This window comes from Drosophila subpulchrella, chromosome 3L (genome assembly GCF_014743375.2).
Source record: "Drosophila subpulchrella strain 33 F10 #4 breed RU33 chromosome 3L, RU_Dsub_v1.1 Primary Assembly, whole genome shotgun sequence".
NCBI lineage: Eukaryota > Metazoa > Arthropoda > Insecta > Diptera > Drosophilidae > Drosophila > Drosophila subpulchrella.
This window is the reverse complement of record NC_050612.1, coordinates 27,959,662-27,986,807: the sequence shown is the minus strand read 5'-3', so window position 1 is coordinate 27,986,807 and position 27,146 is coordinate 27,959,662. Positions and strand designations below refer to the sequence as shown.

Sequence of the window (27,146 nt, the reverse complement as noted above, 5' to 3'; positions counted from 1 at the left end):
TCTTTTTTTACAAAACTAAGACAAGTTAAGTGTTTAATAAGCACGCACCGCAAGGAGACCTACGGACTTCAGCACTGTCAGCGTTTTACTTTTATCCTTACAGGTGGGTGGATCGGGGTACTTGGTGAGGCCGTGACCTATTTTGTGCTCGGCTGCCTTCAGCACGGGCTCGATAAGCTCGTCAATTATCTTGCCAACCCTCATTAGCTCGTTGCGACATTCTATTATTATGAAATATATTGTGAAATTTAAAAAGAAACATAATTGTTTCATAATTCGTGAGATAGACAAATAATTAACTTTATCAATAAATCTTGTAGAAGTACCAGTACAGTTATATAGTTAAAAGATATAAATTCAATAAAAGATTACAGTCGGTAATGGAAGCTGAACATACTTTTAAGCTCCATCTTATTTAGAAAATATTTTAAAATGGAATGTGTAAGGAACGGATTGGTTATATCCGAAATATATTTATATATCCTAAAGGACAATCCCTTACCCTGTGGAGTTCGGAATGCATAATGATCCCCGGCAGTGAACTTCTCCTTCCTTGGAGGTCCTTTCAGGTTGTTTACTCTCATGTGGCGAGCGGAGGGTGTTCGATAGGCCCCAATCAGTTCCGAAGGAGATCCGTGCTGTCGCCTCAGCTGATTGGTCCACAAGGAGGAGCTGGTTCCACAGCCCGGGTAGAAAATCCTTACTCTCCGATTGCAGTAGATTTCCAAAAGCTGGCTGGTCATTTCATAGATTTCCTGCTCACTGGGCCGCACTGACAGGGGAGGGTGTCAAATTTTTAATAATGCACACTGAATAAATATGAACGCTTATTTATTACCGCCAGTCATCCATTTGTCAATCCAGGGAAATTGATTACAAGCTGCAAGCGAAAAAACGAAACAAACCAATGGTAAAAAATAATGCGAAAAAATGAAATTGAAAATCGCATTTAATATTTGCCCACGAATATGACATGGGTCTGTCTGCACTTTTCAAATTTGATTTTTCCCCTTTTTTCGTGACTTTTACCGCGCCTGAAAGGCAGGTCAAACAGGTTTGTTTGTGCAACATGAAATTGTTTTAAATAAAAGTCACGGCGCCAGAGTTCGATTTTTAACTGATTAAACTGGAATTAATTTCCATGCCGGGCCTTTACAAACGGAATTCCCCCGGGCCGAGTGGACATCTCTGGCTATCTGTGGCCACCGTACATATACATTTGCATGCTAATGTCTATTGGCAACACGCTTTTATGCTATTGTGTAACCGGATCCCTTATTAGACCTCGCCATCCATTCCGGCATTAAATATTAAAAAACTAGACACAAAAATGAAACATTTTTATTACAAACTGGCGACAAAGGTCGAGAGTGAAGAGAGATAGTAATATTTGTGGGGAATATCTGATATCTGGGTTCCCTAATATTACCAAGAGATCATAATATTATATTTAAAGCATATTTCGTTATGTAAAATGTTTAACTTTAAAATACCTTAAAATAAAAAAATTTAAAAAAAAATAGATAAATAAGCAAAGTCAGCCAAAACTAAAGTTTTAATCATAGTTTCTACATTACAAGTAATTTAATTCTTAACCTTATTAAGTTAAGCATTAAGAATGGTTTAATATAGTCGAATAGGAATACTTATTACATATTCATAGATAAAATACTTCTTCAAAGCATCCCTATTTCCTAAAGAGTATACCACGGAAAAAACGCAAACATAAAAATGTTCCATGTAAATGCTAAATAAAACACTATGATAAACATGTTGTAGAGTCTCTCGACCCGTCCTTCGTCCTTTCCCTGCACCACCCCCAAGTCCAACCACCCCCTCCCACTTTCCGCCCCTGAGTGCCCTGCTCTCCCAAAGGATATTCAAATAAATGTCATACGCATTTGTTTTTTGGTTTTACCTTTTTTTCCTCATTTCGGTTATAAAATTTTATGTTAAAAGGATAATGTTTGGAATTTTTATGTTTACAGGTGAACAATTTTCCAGCGAGCTGCGCTGTGGGAGCCAGGAAAATTGGGCAAAGCGGGAAAATGGGGAGCAGCCAAGAAGGAATTGGGAGTTGGGCGAGGGAGCCGCTTCAGTCGGGGCATGTTTTCGCATTTAATAAAGTATTAAGTGTTATGTTTTTGCGGTAAAGTTCGCACTCATTGAATAACACAAAATGTGTGGCAATTTGTTTGGGGCTGCTCCCCATTCCCGCCACCTGGGATAATGCGCAAATGTTGTTCCACTTAATTGTCATCACTGGCTGTGGTTTTTCCCTAACTCTCACTTACCCGTAGAGTCAAAGTTGTACGTATGATCCTTGGCATCGCGCAGCATCTCGAACTGCTCGGGCATTATGATGTCCTCCAGTTGCAGTTCCTGAAGACTGTCATCATCGCACTCGTCATACTCCTCCTTTACGTTATCCAAATCGTATCGGTGGAAATCGAACTCCCGATTGCAGCGTCCCACAATTTTGTCGGTTTGCATGTGGGCTATCATGGGTAATGTGTAGATTAAATATCGGATACTATATTATGAAAACAAAGGAACCCTTACATATCTTCTCCTGCAGAAACTCCTTGACAGGATCCAGGGGCAGCTGGTCGAAGCCATATTTGAGATTGAAGAAGGGGCAGTCGTTCAGCTGGCGCTTTTCGCCCTTCTTCTGAGCCTGCGAAACCCGCGGAAGATGCAGAGTTCGCTTTCTCCTCAGCTTATCGTCCTGCAGCCGAGGATCACAGTAAGGGCGTCGCTCGGGCGCTACCTTCTTTTGCATTCTAAGGACATGGATTCCGGATGGTGTGTGTGCGTGATCCCTCCGTCAATGTCGGCTTGTTAACGAATCGTATTCAAAGCCTACAACACAACGAAACACGATTTTCTAGTCTGTTTTCATTTGTTTCACTCTGTGCGGGGCATACTTTTCTCTGCTCTCCCTTCGAGAAAAGTGGAAAAACGAAAAACCTAGAGTTCGGATGGCAAAAGTTTGCACAGCAGCAGCAGCAGCAGCGAAATATTTGCGGGCCAGCGATGAACGTGAAATGTTTACAAACAAAGTCGAGGCCCAGGCAATGGGCATGGCATGGCCATGGCAACGGAGGACCCGGGGCCTCCTGGCCCAGGAACCAGGGAACCCGGGAACCGGGGGCGTACGTGTAACCCCGGCAACCAGGACCGGCTGCAAAAGCCGCTACCGGAGCTGGAGCTGGAGATTCCCCGACTACCCGACACTCCCCGTCAATGCTCGCCTTTCAACGTGCTCCGCTCTGCTCGATAATATTTGATATTTGTGTCTGGCGAAGGGAAGGCTTCCCACTGCTACAACTGCATTCGCAGTCACACGGAGAAAAAAAGGGTAAGTCAGTGAAATTCAAAATAAAGTCGTAAAAAGATCACGAAACTATTCATATCTATCTAGGTATTTAATAAACTTAAGAATAACTACAGAAAATATAACAAAAGATAATATAATAGCTTAGCTTTCAAATTAAATACGTAGATTGAGCAGCCGTAGTAAAAATCTCTTTTTGATAATATATGTTGAAAATCGTTGCATACCAAAATCAATGGATTTTAAATTATTTTAATGAATTTCATGCTACTATTTAGCTTTCGTTATAACTAGACGAATATACAGGATTATACTGTAATTAATATATTCTGAACATGCTACATTTCGTTTGATAACAATGATGCGGCCTGTTTAAACACAATTTTATTATAAACTCCATAAAGCTCTTTAAGGTTGTTCACAAGGATAATAACAAATCTCCAATTAATGAATCTCGAATATTTTTTTGATTAGATATTTTACTTGGGGCCTGAATTAGTTCAGCCACTTTCAGTATTCGTTTAATATTTTCTCCAAGGCAGTCATTAAGGTTGTTCACACGAATAATACAAAATTTCTCAATTTATGAAACTCGAATACTTTTTAGCTAAGAGATTTTATTTAGGGCCTTAAATTGTTCACCTAACCTTAATATTTTTTTAAGTGCACCCCAAAGCACACGGAGCAGGCAGGTAACGCGGCAGCTTTTCTCGAAATGTGCACACATTTTTCAATAAAGCGCTGCAACTGCAGAAAAGCTGGTCGTAGTGCTGCCGCCGCTGCTCCCGGCATTCTGTGTATTTATTATCCCATCTGTCTGGCGAAAGGAGCAGCACAGTGCTCGTCATTGAACCTGATGATATGTTGACAATGATGGAAAATAATAATACTGGTTCGCAGGGGCTGGAGCTCCCTAATAGGGTTGCGGCTCAATGGGAATCCCATCCATAATGCTCCGAGGCGAGGCAACATAATCATGAGCCGATTTCGCAAGGAGATCCCGATACCACTGCATGTTGGTCCACTGGCGGTATTGGCTTTAACAAAGACGTCTTTTGCTGGTTTATGGCACTGGTGTTTTGGGCTTCTGAGTCTGCAATTAGCGCAACAATTAATTGTGGCCAACTAATTGGAAATTTGATTAATGGGCGTATGCGGTTGCCTTACCTTTGTGGTCCTTCCTTACCGGCGAAGGCAGTCAACTTTGACCAACTTTGAGGGCGCAGTAAATGCGGTTGCCACAAATGCGAGATAGAGTTATCGAGTGTGTGTGTTTGTGTTGGAGGTGACAGGTCGTGGGAATAGTTGGGCATGCGAAACCATCATCGGAGGCCGGCAAAACCGGGATTCAGGACTCAGGACTCAGGATCCAGGTCATCTGACTGTCACGTGCCTAAGCCACGCCTGGCCAACGCAATGCAGGTGCCACCGACAGGTCCTTCGGGGAATAGAAAACCCAGAGAGCGGGCTTGCTGCACTGCATCCCATCCAAAGCCGGGCGTGACAAATATTTATTAACTGCCACAGAACAGCGGGCATCAACTTAGGGCCTTGATCCGAGCATTAGAGAGCTAATAAAAAATTGATTCCGACTTCGTCAATTGTCACAAATAATGATTACCACGCATTTTCGGATACCCATCCTGGGGGCATGACACGCATCAAATTGCATTTAGTTTGTCATTGGCCTTTTGGGTGGGTTGACTTTTCCTGGGGGTTTCGGGCTTGGGCTTTGGCAAACAAAGGGCCGTAATGCGACGGCTGTCAGTCACGTGACCTCATTGCTGAAAATACACACAAAGGGGTGGGCCAACATCATTATTAACAAAGTCAACGAGCAGCAACAAAAGGAGGAGCATCATCGTTTCCAGCCTGCGAGTATGCAACACTTTTCACCAGAACGGAAATAAGTCGAATCCAATCATACCCTAAGAAGCTTAACTCCCCAGTGGATGTGGATGAGGATGTGGTGCGCCGGTTTTCGGGAGTGAGGAAGTATGAAATTGGATATGCGCTTGCTTCGAACACAAAAGAAGGAATAAATCTTGGTTCGAAAGCAGGAAATAAATCATTGATAGTATAGGAAAATATGAAAACTTTGCATCGGAACTTCAAGAGTAAAAAGCAAAGGCTTAGTATAAGGCTTTATATGCACCTTAAGGGGATTACTTATTAAAACTTGATGATTGGTTTTTCATGAATATTTTAGAAGAGGAAAACCGATTTTTAAAGGGATTACAAATGATGGGCATATAACTAGTACGGTAGAAACATTGTTTGGAAACTATATGAACTGATTCTTTAGTTTTTATAAATTATTCAAATGCTTGGTAGACCGTTAAGCTAATGTATTTTCATTTTATAATATTTGAGTAGGCTAGCTGTTTTCCTGAAATTATGATGCATATGGAAAGAAAACCCTCAAAATTATAAGCAATAGTATTTAAGGTTTCTGAAATTATAATGTATAAGAATGAGTCAGAAATCAAGGTTGGTTTTAAAAATATTGTAAAATATTTATATTTTAATAAATATTATAAGAAAAGTGTTTAAGATTCCGCAGATTCTTTTGAGATAGGGTATAATTAAAGAACTGCCTCGTCAAGGCATCGTTTTCTCTTTTTTCTGCCCATTCCCCTTTGTTTATTTGCCTCGATTCTGTATTTTTTCCCCGTTTGCTGCCATGGCGAATCGCATTTTGTCCACGTGATTAATGGCCAGTGCTGGAAGACGTCGCGACTTGAAAAATTACATTCAAAATAAACGACAGAGGCGTCGTGGTCGGCGTTTTAAAACGGCCCGTCACACGTGAGGGGGCTGCAAAGGGGGGCACGGGGAGGTAAAAGCGGGTCAAAGGGCGTGAGGTAGCAGGAGAACGAAGGATAAGGCGGCCAGTGTCGCATATCAGGCAGCAAAACCCATCCTGACGCACGTAAAAGATGCAACAGGAGCGAGAGCAAACACCGTGTGATTTACACGCAGCCCACGGGGGGTGGGGATTGGGTTGGCTAAAGGCTGGCAGGGGTTTCGAAAGGGGGATGGGGTCATAGTGCAAATTAGGGGTTGACGCTGCCGTGCAGGCGACGCACTCGCTTGTCAATTGAAAACGTGCCAACAATTTGCAACGACGATTAATCGTGCGACCAAACTGGGAGTTACAATTGCCAGTGGTCCGGTCCTTTGGCAGCCTCTGCTCCTCCACCTCCTCATCCTCCTCCTCCTCCTCCTGGCCAGGATTCGACTCCGACTGTCTGCAATCGTCCTTTCACCGGCGGAACCGTGCATGTCGCGGCGCATTTGCAGCTCTGTTTACGACCAAGTTTGCCCTGCGTTTGACTAATTTGTGTGGACTCTATTATGCCTGGCTGGGAAATGGGAATGGAAATGGAAATGGGTTGGTGGCAAAGGTTAAAGGTGGCCTGCCCACCTAAGCCTGCACAGACGTCTGATGATAAGCACTTAATTCCCAGTCGCTAATTGGCTCCAAGATGACGGTTCCAAGAAGGACACGCACCACTGGGATGATCAAGCTCGCAAGTCAAGCGGTTTGCGGCACGTGAAATGATATATCTGCTGAGGTTAAAGCCAGCTTAAATCACGGCTATATTTATGGCTGGTTAATTATCGGCATTCGCTTAAATTTTAATCAATTTTTATCGCTAATATTTCTTCTCCTCTGGCTTCATGTTATCATTAATAATGAGTATAATTATGGAATGTCAAAGTGGGTAGAATGCAAAACGAACAAGGAGAAAAAACCCAAGCGGGTGAAATACAATCGCTTTATACGGATGCAGATACAGATAGAGAGATACTGCGACCGGGCCATCATTAAAGGCTTTTGTATGCAATTACATGCCGCATTGAGCAATCATAAATTAGCTTTGCAAAAGTGCGATAAAAAAAATGTAGCGAAATTCAATTAAATTATAAAATGTGCAAAAATTTAATGCCCATAATGAAAAGTCGGCCCATCTCATGTTCGCATTAATCATAACAATTTGCAACTCATTTCTGCCCACCTCCGGAGCATCTCTCATTTCACATGGCTAAAATAAAAAATAAAAACAACAATTGGCTACTGAAATCTGCCCACTGTATATTCATATTTGTTTTAAATGTCAACAATCATCAATGCAAATTCCCTGCAAATATAGCCAGTCATTCCTGATTTATCCTCGAAACGTCGCATCAATTGCGATCGAGTGGCTTCTGATGGAGGGAAAACATGTGAATCGAAGTGGAAACCGCAATGGTGTCAAAGATAGAGATATATATGGACACCTGATGGCCTTAACTATTCCGCTGACCTTACTGCAATTGGAATAGCACAGCAGTAGTTAGATATTATTCGAGTTTGAGCTACAAAATTAGCTTTAATATAGTACATAACTAATGAAAATATTGTTCTCATTTTGAAAGCAGAATGGGAAATGTAATTAACTTAACATTATTTATATAACATATTTAAAAACACTGTAATAAAATGATTTTAGGATTCATGTTAACATTGTTCCCTTTTTGGTAGCCGAGTGTCAATTTTATTTAACTAAAACCTCAAAATTGAGTTAAAAATTCATTGGCATATGCATAATTCCCGTTCGATCCCACTTTGATGAGAATAGATGGCGAAACTTAGTTTTAAAATTAAATTATCGGTCGAGCAACTTTAAGGGCAGCGGCTGCAGGAATAACAATTCGCTTAGCTAAGCATTTTCGGCGCTCTCCTATAAAATTTCCAACCCGGGTAAATATTTGTGCGAATTTCTGCCGGAAAATCATGAAGCTCAACTATGTGTGTCCATGTGCTGGTGATTTTCTGTGTGTGGGGGTCTGTGAATAAATTCTGAAATGCGTAGCTCAAAATTTCCAACACTAAATTGTTATGGTTTTTAGTCTTAAAGATAAACGTACTTAGCCAGGAGCCAGTGGACTCGGTCGTTTTGGTGTCGGTTCATTGTAAACTTTTGCATATGCCCGAAAATATTTACCCGTGCGGAGGTGGAGATTGTTTAGTTAAACCGTAAAAAGACTGGCATGTCCGGGTTTTCGGACTCAGTTCCCAGCTCTGTCGCTGCCAGAGACAATGCAACATTTAAGAAAATTTAAGCCGCAGGCGACTTAAAAACGAGACGAGTCTCAGAGTCCCTTTTTGTCAGTGGTCCTTTTTTCAGCCGAGTCGGGCCATATGATTTAGCCATTCTGTTGTTGCTGCCATTGTTGGGGATTTGGCCTGCCTTTGCCTTTGCCTTTGGATTTTTTACTCATTGTCTTCGGAAAGCCCGAAAACAGCGAGGCCAAAGTGGATGGCCAACTAGGACCAAAGCCGGGGATAGATGGATGGACAGGCAAACAATTGTTGTTTGTATCCTGGTTAGCTTTGGCCCAGGATCTGCTGATGCCTCCTCATCCCGAGCTGCGGCTGCTTTGGCTGCTGTACAAATTAGTTTCTAATACCTTCAAGTCAAACAGTGGACCCGGAGACCTTTGCCGGCAGGGCAAACAGACAGCCGGCCGGGCAAACACTGGATCTGTGGATCAAATCGGGCCTGGTCAAAGTCTTGCCTTTGGTCCTGCCCCCGCCCAGAAGTTTGCCGAATCACTTGAGCGTGTTTATGAAATAACGTTGACTCGACTGGGGTCTATATAGTTGGTATATTTGGCACACTTGGGGGCGTTTTCGTTTGCCTTCGCACTCCCTGAGCCGCCTAATTACAAAACTCACCCGTTGTCGATTGATTCCACAGCAAATGGTATTTTAAATAGTTTCGCTTAGTTTCATTTAGCCCCATTTAAAGTCCACTTCAAAGCATTCCCCACCCCCAAAAACCCCTTCAAAGATTGCGTAATGATGCAGACGCTGCTCCTCCGACCGAAAGTTGGCCCGAAAACAGAACCACAAGACCAAGACCATGTGGCGGGTTTAATGAGCTAGCTGATTCTCTCGATTCCTCGCTCACCGTCATCCTCCGTTTATCTTTGGCCAAAAGTTTTAAAATTAATTTTTAATTGTTTATGCAGCAAAAGTTCAGCTTCCAGTTAAAGGAGGAAGGCAGCGGGAAAAATAAAAACAATTCTTGCAGCACTAAGGAATAATAAAGATACTTTTGTTCCCTGTTTGTATTGTGTTGCCTTCTCGAGGGACCTTCTGCTACAAAATAACCAATTTTCATTAAGCCAATTAGCAGGTTTAAGATAATGCACTTAGTAGATGTCGCGGCTTATTAAAAGTATTTTCCTGGTATATATAATTTTAAGTTTTTTAAAATAATAATGCCAGAAAAACAATTTAACATAAATCTCTATATTATGAGTAGTACTTCGCCATTACATTTTCTCCATACTCTACCATAGAATTACCAGTTAGTCAGAGCAAAAATTTGAATAAAGACTGAAGACTACATTTATTTATAGAGCTGATTGTCTTCAAAATACAAGTTATAGATATTTAAAACAGATTTTAGGTGTAACTCTGATTTCCTGATATTCTCCGATCTTTGAGAATTTCCTGACCCTGTACTAGAACCATACACGACAGCTGCTTTTAGCCAACTAACCCAGAGATCTGAGACCTTGCCTTGGGCAGAGTTAAGAGCAGATGTGAATGCAAATTTCGAACGGTGGGTATTATATTCAGACAATAATCGGGACAACAAAATGCCCATTGATAACGATCGTGTACAACCGTAAAGTGGGGTGGCGAACGTCTGAACCCATGGGTATTACGACCGGGCCCATTTGCATAACACTGGCCCAAAAGAGTTGACGGCGCGGTGTCAGCACTAAAAGCAGAAAAACCAGCGGAAAACAGAGGCAATGCTTTATAAAAGAAAATTATGCAAATTGCTAATAAATTATAGTGAGCCAGCGAACGACATGTAAAATAATAACAAGCGGACGGAGATGGAGCTGGCGATGGTAGAATGCGGATGGTAGATGGTGGGGAGCTTTTTCGGAGGAGGAGGAGCGGTCGCGAATTGAATTACAAATGTAAACACAATGCCACAGGACAGCGCAGGAGGACGAGAGGCGTTCCAGGACATGCCGGAGAGTGCTGACAGGATGGGGGGACGGGCAGGAGCACTGGCACTGCGAAATCATTAAAATAATAAAGCGCTGTGTTCGCTTTCAAGACGACAACAACGCGATGACGACGCTGACAACGGCGACAAGGACATTAACTGGCGAGCGGATAATGGCGAAACTTTTTGACATTTATTGTGTTTGTGTCGAATGTTTATTTATGATTGCACGCGGCCGGGAAGTTCGGCCCGTATTTACATTACAATGATCAGAAGAGCATAACTAAGGGCCGCCGATTCGCAACCTCATACCATCCTCACACCATCCCCAATCCTCGGTTCTCGAATGCCCAGCCATATCATCGGCTTGTTTGCGTATGCGAATGCGTATTAAATTAATGATACTTTCTAGTTCATAAAATTCGTTATGCCAAAAGCTCTGATTCTCATTCTGGTTCCGAATCTGTTCTGTGTGCCAGTATAAACGTCAACACACAAATCAAATAATCACATAAATGAGAGCACAACACAAACGCTCGCACATGCGGCGGGTGTGTCTATTGGATTGAAACAAATTGATTGTCATAAAACATCGTTTATACATATTATAATGTGTCATAGGATGTTCATGCTTCACTTCATACTTTTGGTACGAAGCCCAACCGCCAAAAAATATACAGTTGAGCTCACACAGCTCAAACCAACATCTGCCACATTTTAAATTTCAGTTGTGGAAAGTATAAGTATCGGATATAATGTTAACAGGAGAAAGAAGATTTGTAGGTTGGTTTAAAGAAATAATAAAAATCATATATTGAAGAATAAGATTCATTGTACTTAAACTTATAATATTATAAACAACCGAAGTCTGTATTATCTTTTTAATTTTGCTTTATAATACTATTATTATTTAGATCTAGTTGAATGAATGCCTGTATTTATTTACATATATCATTCTTTTATGATTATATAAATTTTCTTACTAGATGATATATTATACATTTCTTACTTTGGATTAAACTAAAGCCTTGTTATTTTATGGAAGCTCCACTGTACTTGCATCCTCATCTCAGCGGTCCGCCACGTTTTCACAAGTGGCGATGTGAGTGATTGCGATAAGGACGCCGCTGTCCGGGGATCGGGAGTGTTTCATATATATTTTTGGCCCCTTTATGAGGGCGATAGTTCCCCTAGCAACTCCATCCGAAGTCGCAAAACCAAGGCAGGCAAAATTTATGGTTGTTTACAGCAGATTGCACACCCCATTTGCTTTGTTTTGCACTCGCTGCCACTTGACACACATTTTGGGGCAAAAACTCAAGATGGCTATATGACGATGACTCTTGAAAAACCGAAAAACTTACGCAGTTTTGTCTCTTTAATTAGTCCAAGGCCGCGGGGCGGGGGGAAATGTTCGTAAGACCCACGGGAGCGCCAAAGTGAAAGTGCCCCAACATCATATGCATGATTTGTGAAAAGTTTCCTCCTTCTCCTGGAAAGATACTCCTTCTCCTTCTCGTCCTTTTGCCGCCGCCAGCAAGCTTGTTTTGCCAAGTTTATGAATTTCATAGCCAAAGTTTTTCGGCAGCGCATAACATGCTACCAACTTGTAAGCTGCTCCCTGTTTTCTCGACTTCGTCCTTTTCGCGTGCAGCATATTTTCGGCGAAATCTTTGATATCCCCGTCGCAAGGAGCTGTTAACGGGATGCGGGCCACAGTTTATTACAACAACTCCACGGGCCGTAAAATTCCCCATCGCACAATTAGCCGATTACGCCGCCAGGATGGTTTATCGATGGGTAAACTGACATCAATGGTGACAAGCCACCGACTATAATAATCGTTAACAATTTTAATTGAAATTTCAATATCTGATATCTGGTTTAAATTTACTTTATTTAATCTGAAAAATTGGAAGCAATCTATATATATATTAATGTATTTAAAAGATTTAAAGCTCAACAAGTATTTTACTTAATGTTCTTTTTAGATTAGCAGTTCCAGGAGGTGACTTCACATTTTTATAATATATTTAAACGATTATTGCTTGACATGAACATTACAAACGTCGTAATATTCGTATATTATAACTTTTAGGTTATTCTCCTTTTTATTTTTCTGTCTTTTAGTTTTAATTGATAATTTAATTGGTAATGGAAAATATTTTATAAGTTAAAAAAAAAACCAAGTTATAATTTAAGCATTAGCATATTGAAAGCATTTATACGAACTCATACATACATGTAAATATAGAAAAATATAAATATTAATCGGAAACAGTTATTTGAAAAAAATCAATACAAGAAAATCTTATATTAAAAATCCTTTACGTATCACAAAACGGAACAAATTAAAACAAACTCGATAACTTATTAGCGAAACCCATTAAACAAATACGTCGTGCTGCCCGTGCGACCTTTCGCCAACCATCAATCTTGAGCGGTTCGTTGAACTCCGAACCGAGTAGTACGCAAATTACCGATAGCCACTTGAGAAATTAACGTTCGAAACTATTAATAAATGTCCGTGCTGGGCGAGCAAAAGCAAACGTACGCTGCCATTAAAATGCTCGATACCATTGTGTTTTTGCATTAAATCTTGTTAAGAGGTCCGATGCTCGCTCTTGACCGTGAAGCTGTATCTTAAGGTATAGAAATAGCAGTCGAATCCGATCGGAGCAGCGAACCACAAACGAAAGCGAAACGTAGACCATTTAGTTCCGCACTGGGCAATCTTCGGGCTACTCCACCTATGCACTATGGGATATACATCCAAATTTTGACTAAATAATATGTCTACTGCTTGGAATGAACAATTTTCTAATAACAATTTTCCAATAACTTAATAATATAAGATCAATGGAAATAAAAATAATGGAAATTGGGTTAAATAATTACTTTTGCTGCTTAAAAAAATCAATTTTCTAAAAATTTGATGGTATAAGACACATACTAAAAAAAAGAAGAGCATTTTATTTTGATAAAAAATTACATTTTAATGTCTAACTATTACCGAACCGAAAGCTTTTTTAGATGTATCTGTTGTATCGTGGTGGTACAAAATATATAGATGTGAAAAAGTGTAACATATACATCTTTTATTTTGGCTAAAGAAGGATGGTATTAATATGACGATTGAAAATATATATTTTATATTTCTAATTCAAAACTCTTTTTGATCCTATATCCAGAATTTTTATTAATTAGTAACGACTTTGCCTGAGCTTTACCCTTTTTGATTCTATAAAAGGAATATAATATCAATAGGATTAGTATTTAGTGTTTCATATTCTCATTTGTCTTTAAGTTGAATTATGATGGCATAAGCTTTTTCTATATTTTTAGCTATTTTACCCACTGTGCTCTGGCCCAAACCGGCTTCCAGCTGGGCCTAATCTCCACGTGAAGATGAGGCTGGGAGACGCCAAGAGTGGCGGGGGCACTTGAGGGCTCGAGTGGCGCATGTTGGGGCTTTGGCCAGATTCATTGCTTTGTTACCGATTCGGAATCGGTTTCGATTTCGGTTTCCGCCGCTGTTTGCCGGCAAACAGAGCGCTGGTCATTGTTTGGCTTGAAGCTGGCAAACATTGGAGCGTATAAATATGCGGACAAATTGCGACGATTAATCATTCGACCCATAGATTCCATCGTTAAAGCAATTAGCTTGGAGATCTATAGCAAAATGGTGAATATCCCCTCAGCAGGACGCCCTAGCCACAGGATTACTTATACTTAATATTATGTATCCATCCACATTGCAGAAACTTTTCTTAGCGTGCATCTTTATTGCCGCCGCGACGGCTGCAGTGATTCCTGTCGAACAAGCCAGGCACCGTCGAGACGTCTCCGAGATCGTGAACGAGTACATCCCGCCGGCGGAGGAAGTTGGCGCCGAGCTGGCCCAAGACCCCGCCGCCCTGGGAGAAGATGGATACCGCTACAAGACCGTGCGCCGCCTGAAGCTCCGTCATCGTCGTGATGTTTCCGAGATCGCCAACGAGTACCTGCCCCCCACTGAGGATGCTGCCACTGAAGCCCCCATTGAGGAAGCCCCAGTTGAGGAAGCTTCTCAGGATTCCGCTGTTCTTGCTGCCGATGGATACCAGTACAAGACCGTGCGTCGCCTGAAGTACCGTCAACGCCGTGACGTTTCCGAAGTCGCAAACGAATACCTTCCCCCTACCGAAGAGGTGGTTGCTGATGCCCCAGTCGAAGAGGTTCCCATTGAGGAAGCTAGCCAGGATTCCGCTGTTCTTTCTGCCGATGGATACAAGTACAAGACCGTCCGCCGCCTGAAGTACCGCCAACGTCGTGATGTTTCCGAGATCGCCGACGAGTACCTGCCCCCCACTGAGGAGGTTGTTGCCGATGCCCCAATTGAGGAAGCCCCAGTCGAGGCCGCTTCTCAGGATTCCGCTGTTCTTTCTGCCGATGGATACAAGTACAAGACCGTGCGCCGCCTGAAGCTCCGTCATCGTCGTGATGTTTCCGAGATCGCCAACGAGTACCTGCCCCCCACTGAGGATGTTGCCACTGAAGCCCCCATTGAGGAAGCCCCAGTTGAGGAAGCTTCTCAGGATTCCGCTGTTCTTGCTGCCGATGGATACCAGTACAAAACCGTGCGTCGTCTTAAGTACCGCCAACGTCGTGACGTTTCTGAGGTTGCCAACGAATATCTGCCTCCTACCGAAGAGGTTGTTGCTGATGCCCCAGTTGAAGAGGTTCCCATTGAGGAAGCTAGCCAGGATTCCGCTGTTCTATCCGCTGATGGATACAAGTACAAGACTGTCCGCCGCTTAAAGTACCGCCAGCGTCGCGATGTTTCCGAGATCGCCAACGAGTACCTGCCCCCCACTGAAGATGTTGCTACCGAAGCCCCCATTGAGGAAGCCAAAGTCGAGGCCGCTTCTCAGGATTCCGCTGTTCTTGCTGCCGATGGATACCAGTACAAGACCGTGCGTCGTCTTAAGTACCGCCAGCGCCGGGATGTTTCCGAGATTGCCAACGAATACCTGCCCCCTTCCGAGGAGGTCGTCACCGAGGCTCCTCTGGAGGAGGCTCCTGTTGAGGAAGCTTCTCAGGATTCCGCTGTCCTTGCTGCCGATGGATACCAGTACAAAACCGTGCGTCGCCTGAAGTATCGTCAACGTCGTGACGTTTCCGAGATTGCCAATGAATACCTGCCCCCTTCCGAGGAGGTCGTCACCGAGGCTCCTCTGGAGGAGGCTCCTGTTGAGGAAGCTTCTCAGGATTCCGCTGTCCTTGCTGCCGATGGATACCAGTACAAAACCGTGCGTCGCCTGAAGTATCGTCAACGTCGTGATGTTTCCGAAATCGCCAACGAATACCTGCCCCCTACTGAGGATGTTGCTACCGAAGCCCCCATTGAGGAAGCTCCAGTCGAGGCTGCTTCTCAGGACTCCGCTGTCCTGGCCGCTGATGGATACCAGTACAAGACCGTCCGTCGTCTTAAGTACCGCCAACGTCGCGATGTCTCCGAGATTGCCAACGAATACCTGCCCCCCACTGAGGAGGTTGTTGCCGATGCCCCAGTTGAGGAGGTTCCCATTGAGGAAGCTAGCCAGGACTCTGCTGTCCTTTCCGCTGATGGATACAAGTACAAGACCGTTCGTCGCCTGAAATACCGTCAACGTCGTGATGTTTCCGAGATCGCCAACGAATATCTGCCTCCTACTGAGGATGTGGCTACCGAAGCCCCCATTGAGGAAGCTCCAGTCGAGGCTGCTTCTCAGGACTCCGCTGTCCTGGCCGCCGATGGTTACCAGTACAAGACCGTGCGTCGTCTTAAGTACCGCCAGCGCCGGGATGTTTCCGAGATTGCCAACGAATACCTGCCTCCTTCCGAGGAGGTCGTCACCGAGGCTCCTCTGGAGGAGGCTCCTGTTGAGGAAGCTTCTCAGGACTCCGCCGTCCTGGCTGCCGATGGCTACCAGTACAAGACCGTGCGACGCCTGAAGTACCGCCAGCGCCGCGACGTCTCCGAGATTGCCGGCGACTACCTGCCCCCCGCCGAGGAGGAGGTGGTGGCTGATGCGCCCGTCGAGGAAGTGTCCCAGGACTCGGCTGTCCTCGGGGACGAGGGCTACCGCTACAAGACCGTGCGCCGCCTGAAGCTGCGTCATCGCCGTGCCCTGTAAGAATGGACAAGCGCGAATTTACCTATACCTGTACCTGAACAGCTCGTTCACGACTCGAACCACTCACCCCCACCAACCACTATTAGGCAGTAAGTTTTGCTATTATTTAACGATTGAAATCAACGAATAAATCCAACAAAAATTGTTATACCATAACACGCCTGTATTTGTGTTTATCCGACTCCGGGGAGCCTACGGCGAGGACCGGGCACCTGTTGGGAATGGGACTTGGACTCGATTCCATAAATTGTGTACCTTTTCGCTTAGTTATGACAGCAACAGTTAAGCTCATGGCTCAGCGCACAAGAACGCAATTATCCAAAATCGAGGTGGGTGAGGGAGACGGGTCAGCGGGCTGGTCAGGACTCGACCCGGGTCCTGTATTTCGTCCCGAGTCCTGGCACCTTACTCGCTGCCAGGCACAACTTCGGCGAACTCTAACAAATACTTTAAGCTATGCTTTTGAAGATGTTAATCTCATGTCAAGTCCACTTTACACACAACGTTAAGGGTTTGCCCTGGCCTGCCATGTCCTTCTCAGCCCCTTTATCCCTGCACTGAGAGAAATTTAACAGTAATTATTATTTTTAATAATTCTAAAAGTATTCCCACATATTATGATGATTCCGTACTATTTTTGATGTGATTATTTTAAAACTGAAGGAGCAGATTATAAAAAATACTAAACTTTTCTATTCTATTTAAATATCTACCTAAATATTTTTTAAATATTTTCTCTCAGTGCCTCCACCCGCCAGGAACAAAGTCACCCATTGATTTGCGAGCGTGGGTGTGCGGGTGTGGGTCGTTGTTTGGTGTTGGCAGGAGCAGAAAAAAAAGTTGTTAAGTTAAAAGGCATTTGAACCGCAGCGAGCCAAGGATTTCGGTCAGCGCTCCTTTCTGGGATCTAACAACTTCCTTTGCACGCGCCTCCAACAAGGAGGTTGGCCCAAAGAGGAAGGACTCGGCCCGGGGACCGTTGGACAGACGAACTAATAATAATTTATCGATCCCCTAGCCCAAGTAGTCACATACGTGGGTCGCCCTATGATTTATGGCAGCCAGGGACTTGAGTGGGCGGGTCCAGAACGGGGATCCTGGGACGGGCCGAAGGAGGCGGAGCTGGCAGGACCTGCTGGCACAATCCAAGGTGCCAGACTGGCGGCCAGCGCAGTGCCAAATTGGTTTAATGTGTGGTTAGACAACTTATTTAACGTTTTCAAGTGGTTAGCGCCCACACAATCTCGCCCTGCCAGATATGTGGAGCAGGGACAGTCACTCAGGTGGCCCGGCTCTCATTGCCCAGGGGCAGGTGTGAGTACTACACTATAAATATTTATTTTACCGCCGGTCTATCAGTTTTGATTCGGATTAATATATTTACCAGGGAGTTAAGGGGCTTAATAGTTATATTTACGTTTTTTTAAAAACCTAAGACATTATCAAAATTCAGAAAAACGGACTTTTAAATTCATAAAAAATATGAAAGTTTTAATAAATAATTTAAATTGTGCCGCAATCATGCTACATCAGAAATAAATAGATTTTTATAAATGAGATTTTTTCGAAAGAATATTTTTATAAGCAAAGTAAAATATTTTTAAAAGATTAATTCCACAAATATATAACTTATATGATATTAGATGCAACCCTTTTTGAACCCTTCTTTTTTTCCACTGCAGGTATATCGTTTTGTTGCGCTTTGTTTGACCACATAAATCATGCAATGCCGTTATTTACTCTTTTGTCGAGCGGCAAACTGGTTACGTATGCCACTATCTGCGGTATCTACAAGTGCACAAGCCCCCGGGCTGACGCCCCCACTCTGGGAATCCGGTACTCCGGGGGGTACGGGTATGGGCACTCGAATCGCAATGGAGCATAAATCAGTTGAAGCCATTTTGTAAGCACGCCATCAAGGCGAAATTATGACATCATTAAAACAATTATCTGCGCTAAATTATACGATCTGATAAGTCGCGACAAGACACCCACCCACCCCAGGATATAGTTTCTTTTTTCGGGGGAGAAATCACATAAAAATGTTATGAATTATTTCAAATATTTTCAATTACCAAGGGTTCAAGCTTGCGGAGGACCGCATAAATAGATTTATGCTCCACTCGGGCATGGCACATTAACAGGACATTCCAAGGAGCAGCGAGAGTAATGAAAGTGAAATTATGGCTTTCGACCCTGACCCGATGGCAACTGCCTCAAATTTTAGCTTGATTAAAATTCAAAAGTTCCCGGTCACATGCTTGAGGCCACTTAATGGCCTCTCATTATTGAAGTGGGTTTAATTTGTTGATCCAACAGTCGTTCTCCAAAATCAATTCCTGTCGCTGATTAGCTTGATTCCCCTCTTTGGTCACATGCAAATAGAACTATTCCTGGGATCAAGATAAGATGTCAAGATACCAGGGTCCAACCATTATGACATCAGCTACACTGAGAACATAACCCAAAGGGAGTTCATTTGAAATTTGGAGAATAAAGAAATCTCTGATCATTAAAAATCAGTTGGTAAAGTGTTTTAATCTATGTCAATTTAATTTTTTTAAATTGTGTAAAACACTTATGACATGAAGAATAAAGAAATCTAAATCAGTTTCTAAAGTCTACGTTATAAAAGATATATCAAGTAACTTTTCTGAATGTAGTAACACTTTATATTTTTATTTTTAACCACTTTTTATGTTTTTTAAAAGCCCAGGTCTAGAATGAATGGTATGATTTTTGGATCCTTAAACCCTCCATTTCTTTCTGTGCAACGACGTGGACATGAACATGGACATGGCCATATCTATCTGTGTGGTAAACATGGTGCAGCAACTTTATGACCACAATATAATTTATTCAATGCCATTTGGAGGACCAAGGATGAGGGGGAGTATGACGCCGGGGAGGGCAAGACAAGCAATTGACATTTTTGTGACTTTTGAAAACTATAAAATGTGCAGCTCGGAACATGGCACATGGAGCATGGAACATGGCAACTGGCAAATAGCAAACGGCGAAGCCAAGGCAAGGGCATAATGATGACGGGCATAAAGACCGCACAACAGACAGCTATATGGCTGTGCCATACATATAGGGACCGGCTGAGCCGGGCATAAAAATAACCCCGGCACCGAGCGTAGTTGTTGGACAAAATAATAAAGTTGCGCTTGATTATGTGTTGGCCTCGGACACAAAGAAGTAAATACAAATACGCCGGCAACTAGACTAAAATTGTCAGGACTTACAGGACATTACACGTCCGCCCACGAGGATCTGATGGCCACAGGACCCTGGCCATTTGTCCAGCTCGTCAACGGCAACACAGGCGCAGGCCACCAGCAGCAACAACAACCTCAACAACACGGAAGGAGCCCAAGGAGCGTATGCCGGATATCCTTTTTGACATGTCATTAAATTTTATACACACAATAATTTTTCACAATTTGCTTTATGGCCATTTTAAGAGTCTGCCCTGAGTTGAAAATTCTCCACACGCCCATGTGAGCATCGACACCCTCGACAAAAGGTTGAGACAATGATATAGACACATATCAAACACTGGCCAGATCCTTCAAGTTTCCTCGGGCTGGCCGGTGAAAATGATGGATGGACAGGGGCCAACTGCTTGGGGTCAACAAAATAAGATGGAATTGATATAAAATTGGTGTAGAATATTCAATTATTCTGGGTGAGCTTATGTTTCGACTCAAGAGCTCTCCTTAGATGTTGGCCAAATTGAAAACTGTTTGTACATGCTTAATGAATTGATGTAGCGTTTTGCATAAATAATAGGGCAAAGACCTTTGTTTAACAATCCTTTAAAGGTTCATTGTTTAGGGTGTCGGTTAAAACTAATCAAGATTATTGCTTTTCAGCTGGGGCCTACCAGATTTAAGGTAATACCTACACTTAGCAAAAAATGTAAAACTGATATTTTCATAAATTAAATAAAATGTAAGTCACTGAATGAATAATTTCTTACCATTATATAATACAGAAGCCACTGAATAGATAAGTTTATTAAGTCACAATTTTCGTTAAATACTATTTTGAATTTTCAATTGGCTTATGTGCATAGTCTTTGGGTCTTCTCTTATCCAAGCAACCCAAGATTTATGTTATGGGTCTTCATTTAACATTTAACTTAAACCAAAGCACCTAACTGTCCTACTTCAATGATACGCACTGTATGATTATTTGTAATCATCTTTCGGGAGGCAAACATCAAACCGCAGAACGATTGTGGAGGCAACTCTCTACGGTCATAAGCCCCAAATGGGGGGCCACAAGAGCAGCAGGATCCGCATCCAAAGGACACTTGGCTGTACCGTATAATTTTACGGCCATTAAGTATTATTTCAAAATCGAACCAAGTCACACTAAGCCTTTGTTTGTTTGTGTCCGGTGTTTCTAGATTGCTGAAATTATAGCTTTTATTATGATACACTGATGGCCGGGTCAAGTGCCGGTGTTGTTAAATTGGCTTAAGGTGGAATTATATAGCACCGAAACGATTTCAACTGAATCGATATTGGGGCCAATCACAAGGGGGAAAAGCATTGAACTCAAACAGACAGATATTCCGCACACAAAATGCAAAGCGAACTTGAAAAGTCTCGTTTGAGGGAAGTTTGGGGGAACTGCAGTACAGGACTTATAGCCCCCCTTGCCAACCAGCTAGTTAGCCATATGTGGTTGTCAAGCAAAGCCAAGTCACTCTCTGGCAATAAAGGAAATCTTCTTACAAAACATTCGCTTAAGTTTATTCAAACAAACTTAGATAACACTCGAAGAATAAGAAGACCGAGCTCCGGACTCGGAGAAGAATGGAGATGGGGCCACACAGGCAGGGACATCCGGAGCAGGGAGCAGGGAGCAGAGACAAAGGAGCCACCAATCAGTCAGGCGGAATAAGCATCACCGCACGAGCCCTCGAACTTTTCCTCGTCCCTGTGCCCATTCCAATATCCTCCAATTACAATGTCTTTTGTTTTATATATGTGACTGGGCACACTGGAAAAACTGGAAAAGTAGGATTCAAGAAGTATTTATACAAGCTTGAAGGTTTGAATTCCATTTAGAGGGATTACAATATGAAGATATAGTAGGTTTAAACTATTGTAAATCAGCATTTGTATATGTTCTTCCTAGGCAAATGCCATCAAGCTCCTAGGAATTTTTGTAATCCCATTTATCATAGTATACTTTTAGACACCTTTATTGATAATTTAAAATATTTTAAGCATTCTATTATTATTCAAGTGTCTATAAACTGGGATCTAACTTTGTTTAAATAATTATCACTACTTAACCTTTTCCCTATATAAAAAATGTTATATCTATCGTTTAGATTTCGTAAACTTTTATGTATTTGAGGAATCAATAGCAAATTCCTCCGAGTGTAGGAAAACCGGTAGGAGAGGCAAGCTAAACGCTTACTTTCTCTCTCACTTCGTTGGCCGTTTTTGGCCATTTTGTGTCTGCTACGTTGGCTCGGATTAAATGTATGACCGAGGAGCAGTTCAAAACCATGATTACACTTCAATCTATTTTTTCCTCCGGTCGACTGTCTCCATTTTGTTTTATGTCTCCGTGTGTGAGTGGGTGTGTTTTGTGTGTGGCTATGTGTGTGTTAGCCAGAAGAGCAACACAAAAATGGGATTCAGCCGAGAAAAATGCGTTTCAAAGACATATAAAATGTTCGGGGGATATTGGATATAAACCATTGAATTTAATCAAAAAGGATTTAGGTTAGGATGCGCGTGGGCCGTCTTCTGCAGCCACAATGGGTTACATCGGCTTGACCTTGCGACTTGAAAAATCGCGCACTCTGCCACGTGCCACCCCCTTCAAACACACCCACTTAAAGCCACCCAAACCCCCGCGATTCCCGAGCGAAAGTGGTCATAAACCTAGTGGAGTAGTAAAAGTAAGTTGTAGATGCCAGGACATCATGTCCTGATAGCGAAAAGGTTGCTCAATTGCTGCCCGAAATAGTTCGTGTTATTATTATTCAAATTGGGGGAAAGCGGGTTTAAGCATTTGAGTACCCGGACAATTTGGAGAAACTACCCCAGTCTGAGGTAAAAACATTTTATGCTGCTGTATTCTCCGGAGATATAAAAACAATAACTTGGATGTCGGAATCTTTGGTTTGAAATATTTTACAGGGTAAACATTTTTTAAGATTTTACCTCTGACCAGACCAATTTTATTATTGCAATAAAACATTTTATATTATTTATGAGGATAAACTATTTATGAACTACAAGTTTAGAGCCTTTCCAGATTTCAGAAACACAGTGCCACATTATGCAGCCATTACTAAATATTTAACCCCATAGTTTTTCACAATTAAGCCATTGTTTTAAAAGCTCTAGAGATTTTAGAAACATACCGAGAAAACTTGTTCACCTTGACTTCTGCCCCCAATTCGCAGTGAGCTTGGGCCTGGGTTTTAAGTGGAAAGCCGCCGCCAGACGGATGACCCATGTGACCCCCATCCCGTCCACAACCTGCCCAGTTTCTCCTTCCGGGGACGCAGACGCCATTTTAAATGCTGCACACAAAAAAAGCGCTTAGAGCACTTTGCTGGCAAATGCATAATTAAGTTATTAGGACAACAACGAAAACACTGCAAGCTAACGGAATTATCTAAGCAGGGGCCGGGGGAAAGCGGATGCGGCTGCCTGCAGGGGATGAAGGAGCGGGGTGGGAAGGTCCCAGGGGCAGGGGATGGCAGGACCAACCAGGGGCAAGGTTGCCAGCCCGGGCATCCTGTCTGGCCAACCACCAGCAGGCACACGGCGGACCAGGACGAAGGACGGAGCGGAATCTGGCGAGCGGTGCGTGCAACAAATTCGTTAACCGTTTGCCAGCCACCGCCCCACCCCAAAGATCAGAACGCAGCCGGCGGCATCATCGAGATGCACTTGAAAAAGTTATTGGGAATATAGACATTGGAGATTAGACATACCACATAAAAATATATTTGAAATTAGGATCCTCCGTCATATAATTATAGTAAAGATCTATTTTTAAGTAGTTATCATTTTGTGAGAAATTTTTAAAACCTAAACAGGTCATAATTTTATCAATTATATGTAATTTTAGAAACACAATCTCAATTTAATGTATTAGTTCTTAGGATAATCCTTTTTTATCATATGTTTAACACTTGGAGTATAGTGTTATTTACATAATAAGGGATTTTAAAAGGAATATTATAGAATATCAATACAAAGATGTGATAAAATTATTTTTTTTTGTACCCAAAAGTATGCAATAAAATATATAATGATAAATAGCAAAGCAATAATAAATATATTTTTAAAAATTATTTTTTTGAAACCAAGCCATTGACTTTATTTTACTAACCCTTACCTTTTTTCACAGCAACTCCGATATCCTTTCCCCCAGTATGGCTGGCAAAAGTTGAGGAGTTATATTTCCTATGGGCGGTAACCGGGACCGCCCCTTTATGCACACACACAGTCGCAGATCTAACGGCGATTGCTCAGACGTTATAATTTGTAATCATGCTGAGTGCAGCGGCGGCCAAAAACCAGGAGGGGATGTTGGATGTGCTCGACCAGGACGAGATGGAGGACCAGGACGAGGACGAAAACGCAGGACGCAGGATGCGGATGTGGATGGGATGGGCATCCAGCAAGTGGTTGTTGACTGCCGGATGCTTAGCAAGGTCTTAGCTGTTATTACGCTCATGTGTCACTTTTGCAGGACCAAATGCGTGTGTCTGCATCCTCTTGCCGTCCCGCTCTATCCTTTTCCCTCTGTGATTGTGTGTGTGTTTGCTCATATTTTATTCAGCATCTGGTGGTTATCCAACTACTGCCCTCTCGCTCGCTCTTGCCGGCCATTCCTGGTTTTTTTGACGTCTGCAGACATTTTGCCAAGTTAATCTCCGGTTTGTTTTCCTGATAATGGGTTTGTCAACGGTACTTTGTGATGCCCTCTCTTTCTGTCTGTCTGTCCCTGACAGTGTGTGTGTGTGTGCGAGTATATCTATATTAATATTTGCATAAATGCAGTTGTAGTCGTGAGTGAGCTTTCTCCTTTTTTCACTGTCTGCCAGATGAACTCTTCGCCGTTGGTCCTTGTTTTTCGGGTTCGTATTTACCCTGTCAAGCGGTAAAACAAGTGAGAGTGATACAAAAAAGTTGATGGTGAGATTACAACTTATAAGTACCCTGGTTTTAAGAGTTTGGAGGGTTATAATATATGGTTTAAAAATATATGATATATCACAAAATTGTTGACAATATCAAATTTAAAGAGTTTTATTCCTCTAAAAATCAAGCAGTAAAGCAAGTGAGAGTGATACAAAAAAGTTGATGGTGAGATTACAACTTATAAGTACCCTGGTTTAAGGGTGAGATATTATAATATATGGTTTATAAATATATGATGCAAACATAATTGTTGGGAATATCATATATGCCAGTGGCGGATCCACGGGGGGGGGAAATTAGGGAAATTTCCCCCCCCTTGGAACCACAGAACTTAAAAATTTTATATGTTTGCTAGAAAAATATATATAAAATATATAACCACTTTGTTTACCTAAAAATTGGGATGGATCATTTTTGTTTTATAATTTGTACTGTATTTCTCTCGCAATAATAAGTTTGAACCCCAAATCGAAGAATAAGTTCAATTTCCCCCCCCCCCAAGAATCGTCTCTGGATCCGCCACTGTATATGCAAAGTTTTGATACCAAAAATATATTATTTTACTGTATATCTTTGAGTTCTTGAGACCTTGATCCCAAAAATGCTGTAAAATTGTTCTATATCTCAAATTATATTTATATTTATTATATTATTTAGCTAACCCTATACACCCCTCATCACGCAATGGAAATATCAAAGAGGCAATGCTTCGATCCCAAAAATATTTTATTTCACTATATATCTTTAGGTTCTTGAGACCTTGATCCCAAAAAAATTGTAAAATTTTTCTATATCTCAAATATAATATTTTTAGCTAGCCCAATACACCCCTCTATCACTCGACACCCTCTACACACCCATCATATCGGGGCCATAAAATGGTGTTGCGTTGCAGCCACGCCCACAAATTTTATCTTGTGCCCGCCCCCAAATTAATCAAGCGGCTGTTGCAATTTTCTCACAATTCCAACGGGGGATGTGTGTGCCTGATGTGTGGGCGACTCCTCATGCGGTTCAATCTGCTGCAATCTGCTTCACCGGGATCAGCTTCGGGATTGGACACCACCCATGCCAACGACCACCACCTGCTGGTGACAAGGACCGAATCCGCATCCGAGTCCTGGCCGGAACACCTGCGCCGCCTGCAAGTTGAATCCTTCACAGGTGTCCTGGCCAAAAATTCGCCCACCTTGCTGGCTGATTTTGACAAGCTCAATTAGGGCAGCAGAGCACTCTAACCGGATTGCAATCCGGATTGCGATGGGGTGGCGATCCGAACCACTGTTTTCGGCAATAATGGGGGAAAAAAAATAGAGGGAAACCGTTTAAATTAATTGCAGTTTTAAGCAGATTGAAACTTGTTAAACAGCGAGCCAACGAGCTTACAATCCGCAGCTGGCGGCGAAGTTTTTCCCACCCGCCGCACGCACAGTGCACCGCCCACACACACTGCACTTAAGATGATAATCATGTTTACGTGGCGCAAGTTAAATTGCTAACGTAATGGACTAACAGCAGGTGAGGACGACCCCGCGCTAGAAGGATTCAAGGAGCAGGAGCTGGATCTGGAAGCTCAGAGTGCACGGAAGGAAATTATTATAACTTTGAAATGCTAAGATTATAAAATGTTAAGAAAATGCATTAGGTTTCAAATTTCATATGATGGTGCTCAAAAGTATGCAAAGTATAGCTTAAATTCTAAGACAGACGGAGTCGTTTCGAAAGACAGGGTTTCATATTTCACAGCATACTTTTTAACACCTTTTGAAGTGATTTCAATCTTTTCAAATATTTTTCAATTACAACATTCAAAAATGCCACCAAAATTCGTAGGGCCTAGTAAGGTTTTATAAAGTTGCCTAAAAGTATGCAATATTATATTTAATTTTCGTAAGTCCAACCGATTTGTTCCAACAGATGACGTTCTATATTTCACTGCATACTTTTAGGCATGCTTATAAGTAATTTAAGTGTTTTCAACAAGTTTAGACCAATTTCTTTAATGTTTCAAGGTCGTTAGACTAATGACAGATTTTGTTAAAGTTCCCCAATCCATATTTTCTCGCAGTGAGCAAGCTGTTCATGCAGCTCATGCGTGCGCTGCTGTCAGCGGCACATTTTGGCTGCTTTCAAGTGGCCAACAACCTGGATGGCTCAGAAAAAGACCGTTTGCTTGGACGTGCCACCGGCTGGGGCAGGGAGCTTCCCGGGATTGAATTGGAAGCTGGCAAGGAGGGTGGATCGCAGCGCTGCTGTGTGGTGTGCGCTTCATTGGACAACTGAATATGCAAATTGAATTGAGCGTATTATCGACAAGGAGGAGGCGGCGGCAAGGAGGGCGTGGCCCTGCAGGTAAGCAGAACCGGCTTGGCCATCAACATAATCGCTCAAGCCAAGGGCTTTGGACGGGATTGCTATGGCGATGGCGATGGCA

At 42.5% G+C, this 27,146-nt stretch overlaps 3 protein-coding genes across 3 annotated transcripts in view; 2 read left to right on the top strand and 1 right to left on the bottom strand.

The window, feature by feature from the left end:
* LOC119554105 (dynein heavy chain 3, axonemal) overlaps positions 1-2,782 on the bottom strand; it is a 39,097-nt gene extending 36,315 nt beyond the window's left edge. Inside the window, exons 1-5 of the mRNA XM_037864855.1 lie at positions 2,563-2,782; positions 2,295-2,498; positions 839-880; positions 503-772; positions 49-221 (exon numbers count right to left, since the gene is read on the bottom strand). Coding sequence (XP_037720783.1) covers positions 49-221; positions 503-772; positions 839-880; positions 2,295-2,498; positions 2,563-2,782 — 909 coding nt within the window. The remainder of the gene's footprint in view (positions 1-48; positions 222-502; positions 773-838; positions 881-2,294; positions 2,499-2,562) is intronic.
* Positions 2,783-4,648: 1,866 nt separating this feature from the next.
* LOC119552546 lies at positions 4,649-4,912 on the top strand. Its single transcript, XM_037862165.1, is given in 3 exon segments — positions 4,649-4,795; positions 4,798-4,863; positions 4,865-4,912. Coding segments are annotated over 3 exon segments (261 nt in total).
* A 9,096-nt stretch (positions 4,913-14,008) lies between these two features.
* Positions 14,009-16,517, top strand: LOC119552544. The gene is made up of 2 exons (XM_037862164.1): positions 14,009-14,044; positions 14,121-16,517. The coding sequence occupies exons 1-2, from the start codon at positions 14,042-14,044 to the stop codon at positions 16,515-16,517; spliced, it is 2,400 nt and encodes a 799-aa protein (XP_037718092.1). The 5' UTR covers positions 14,009-14,041.
* The last annotated feature ends 10,629 nt before the right edge of the window (positions 16,518-27,146 follow it).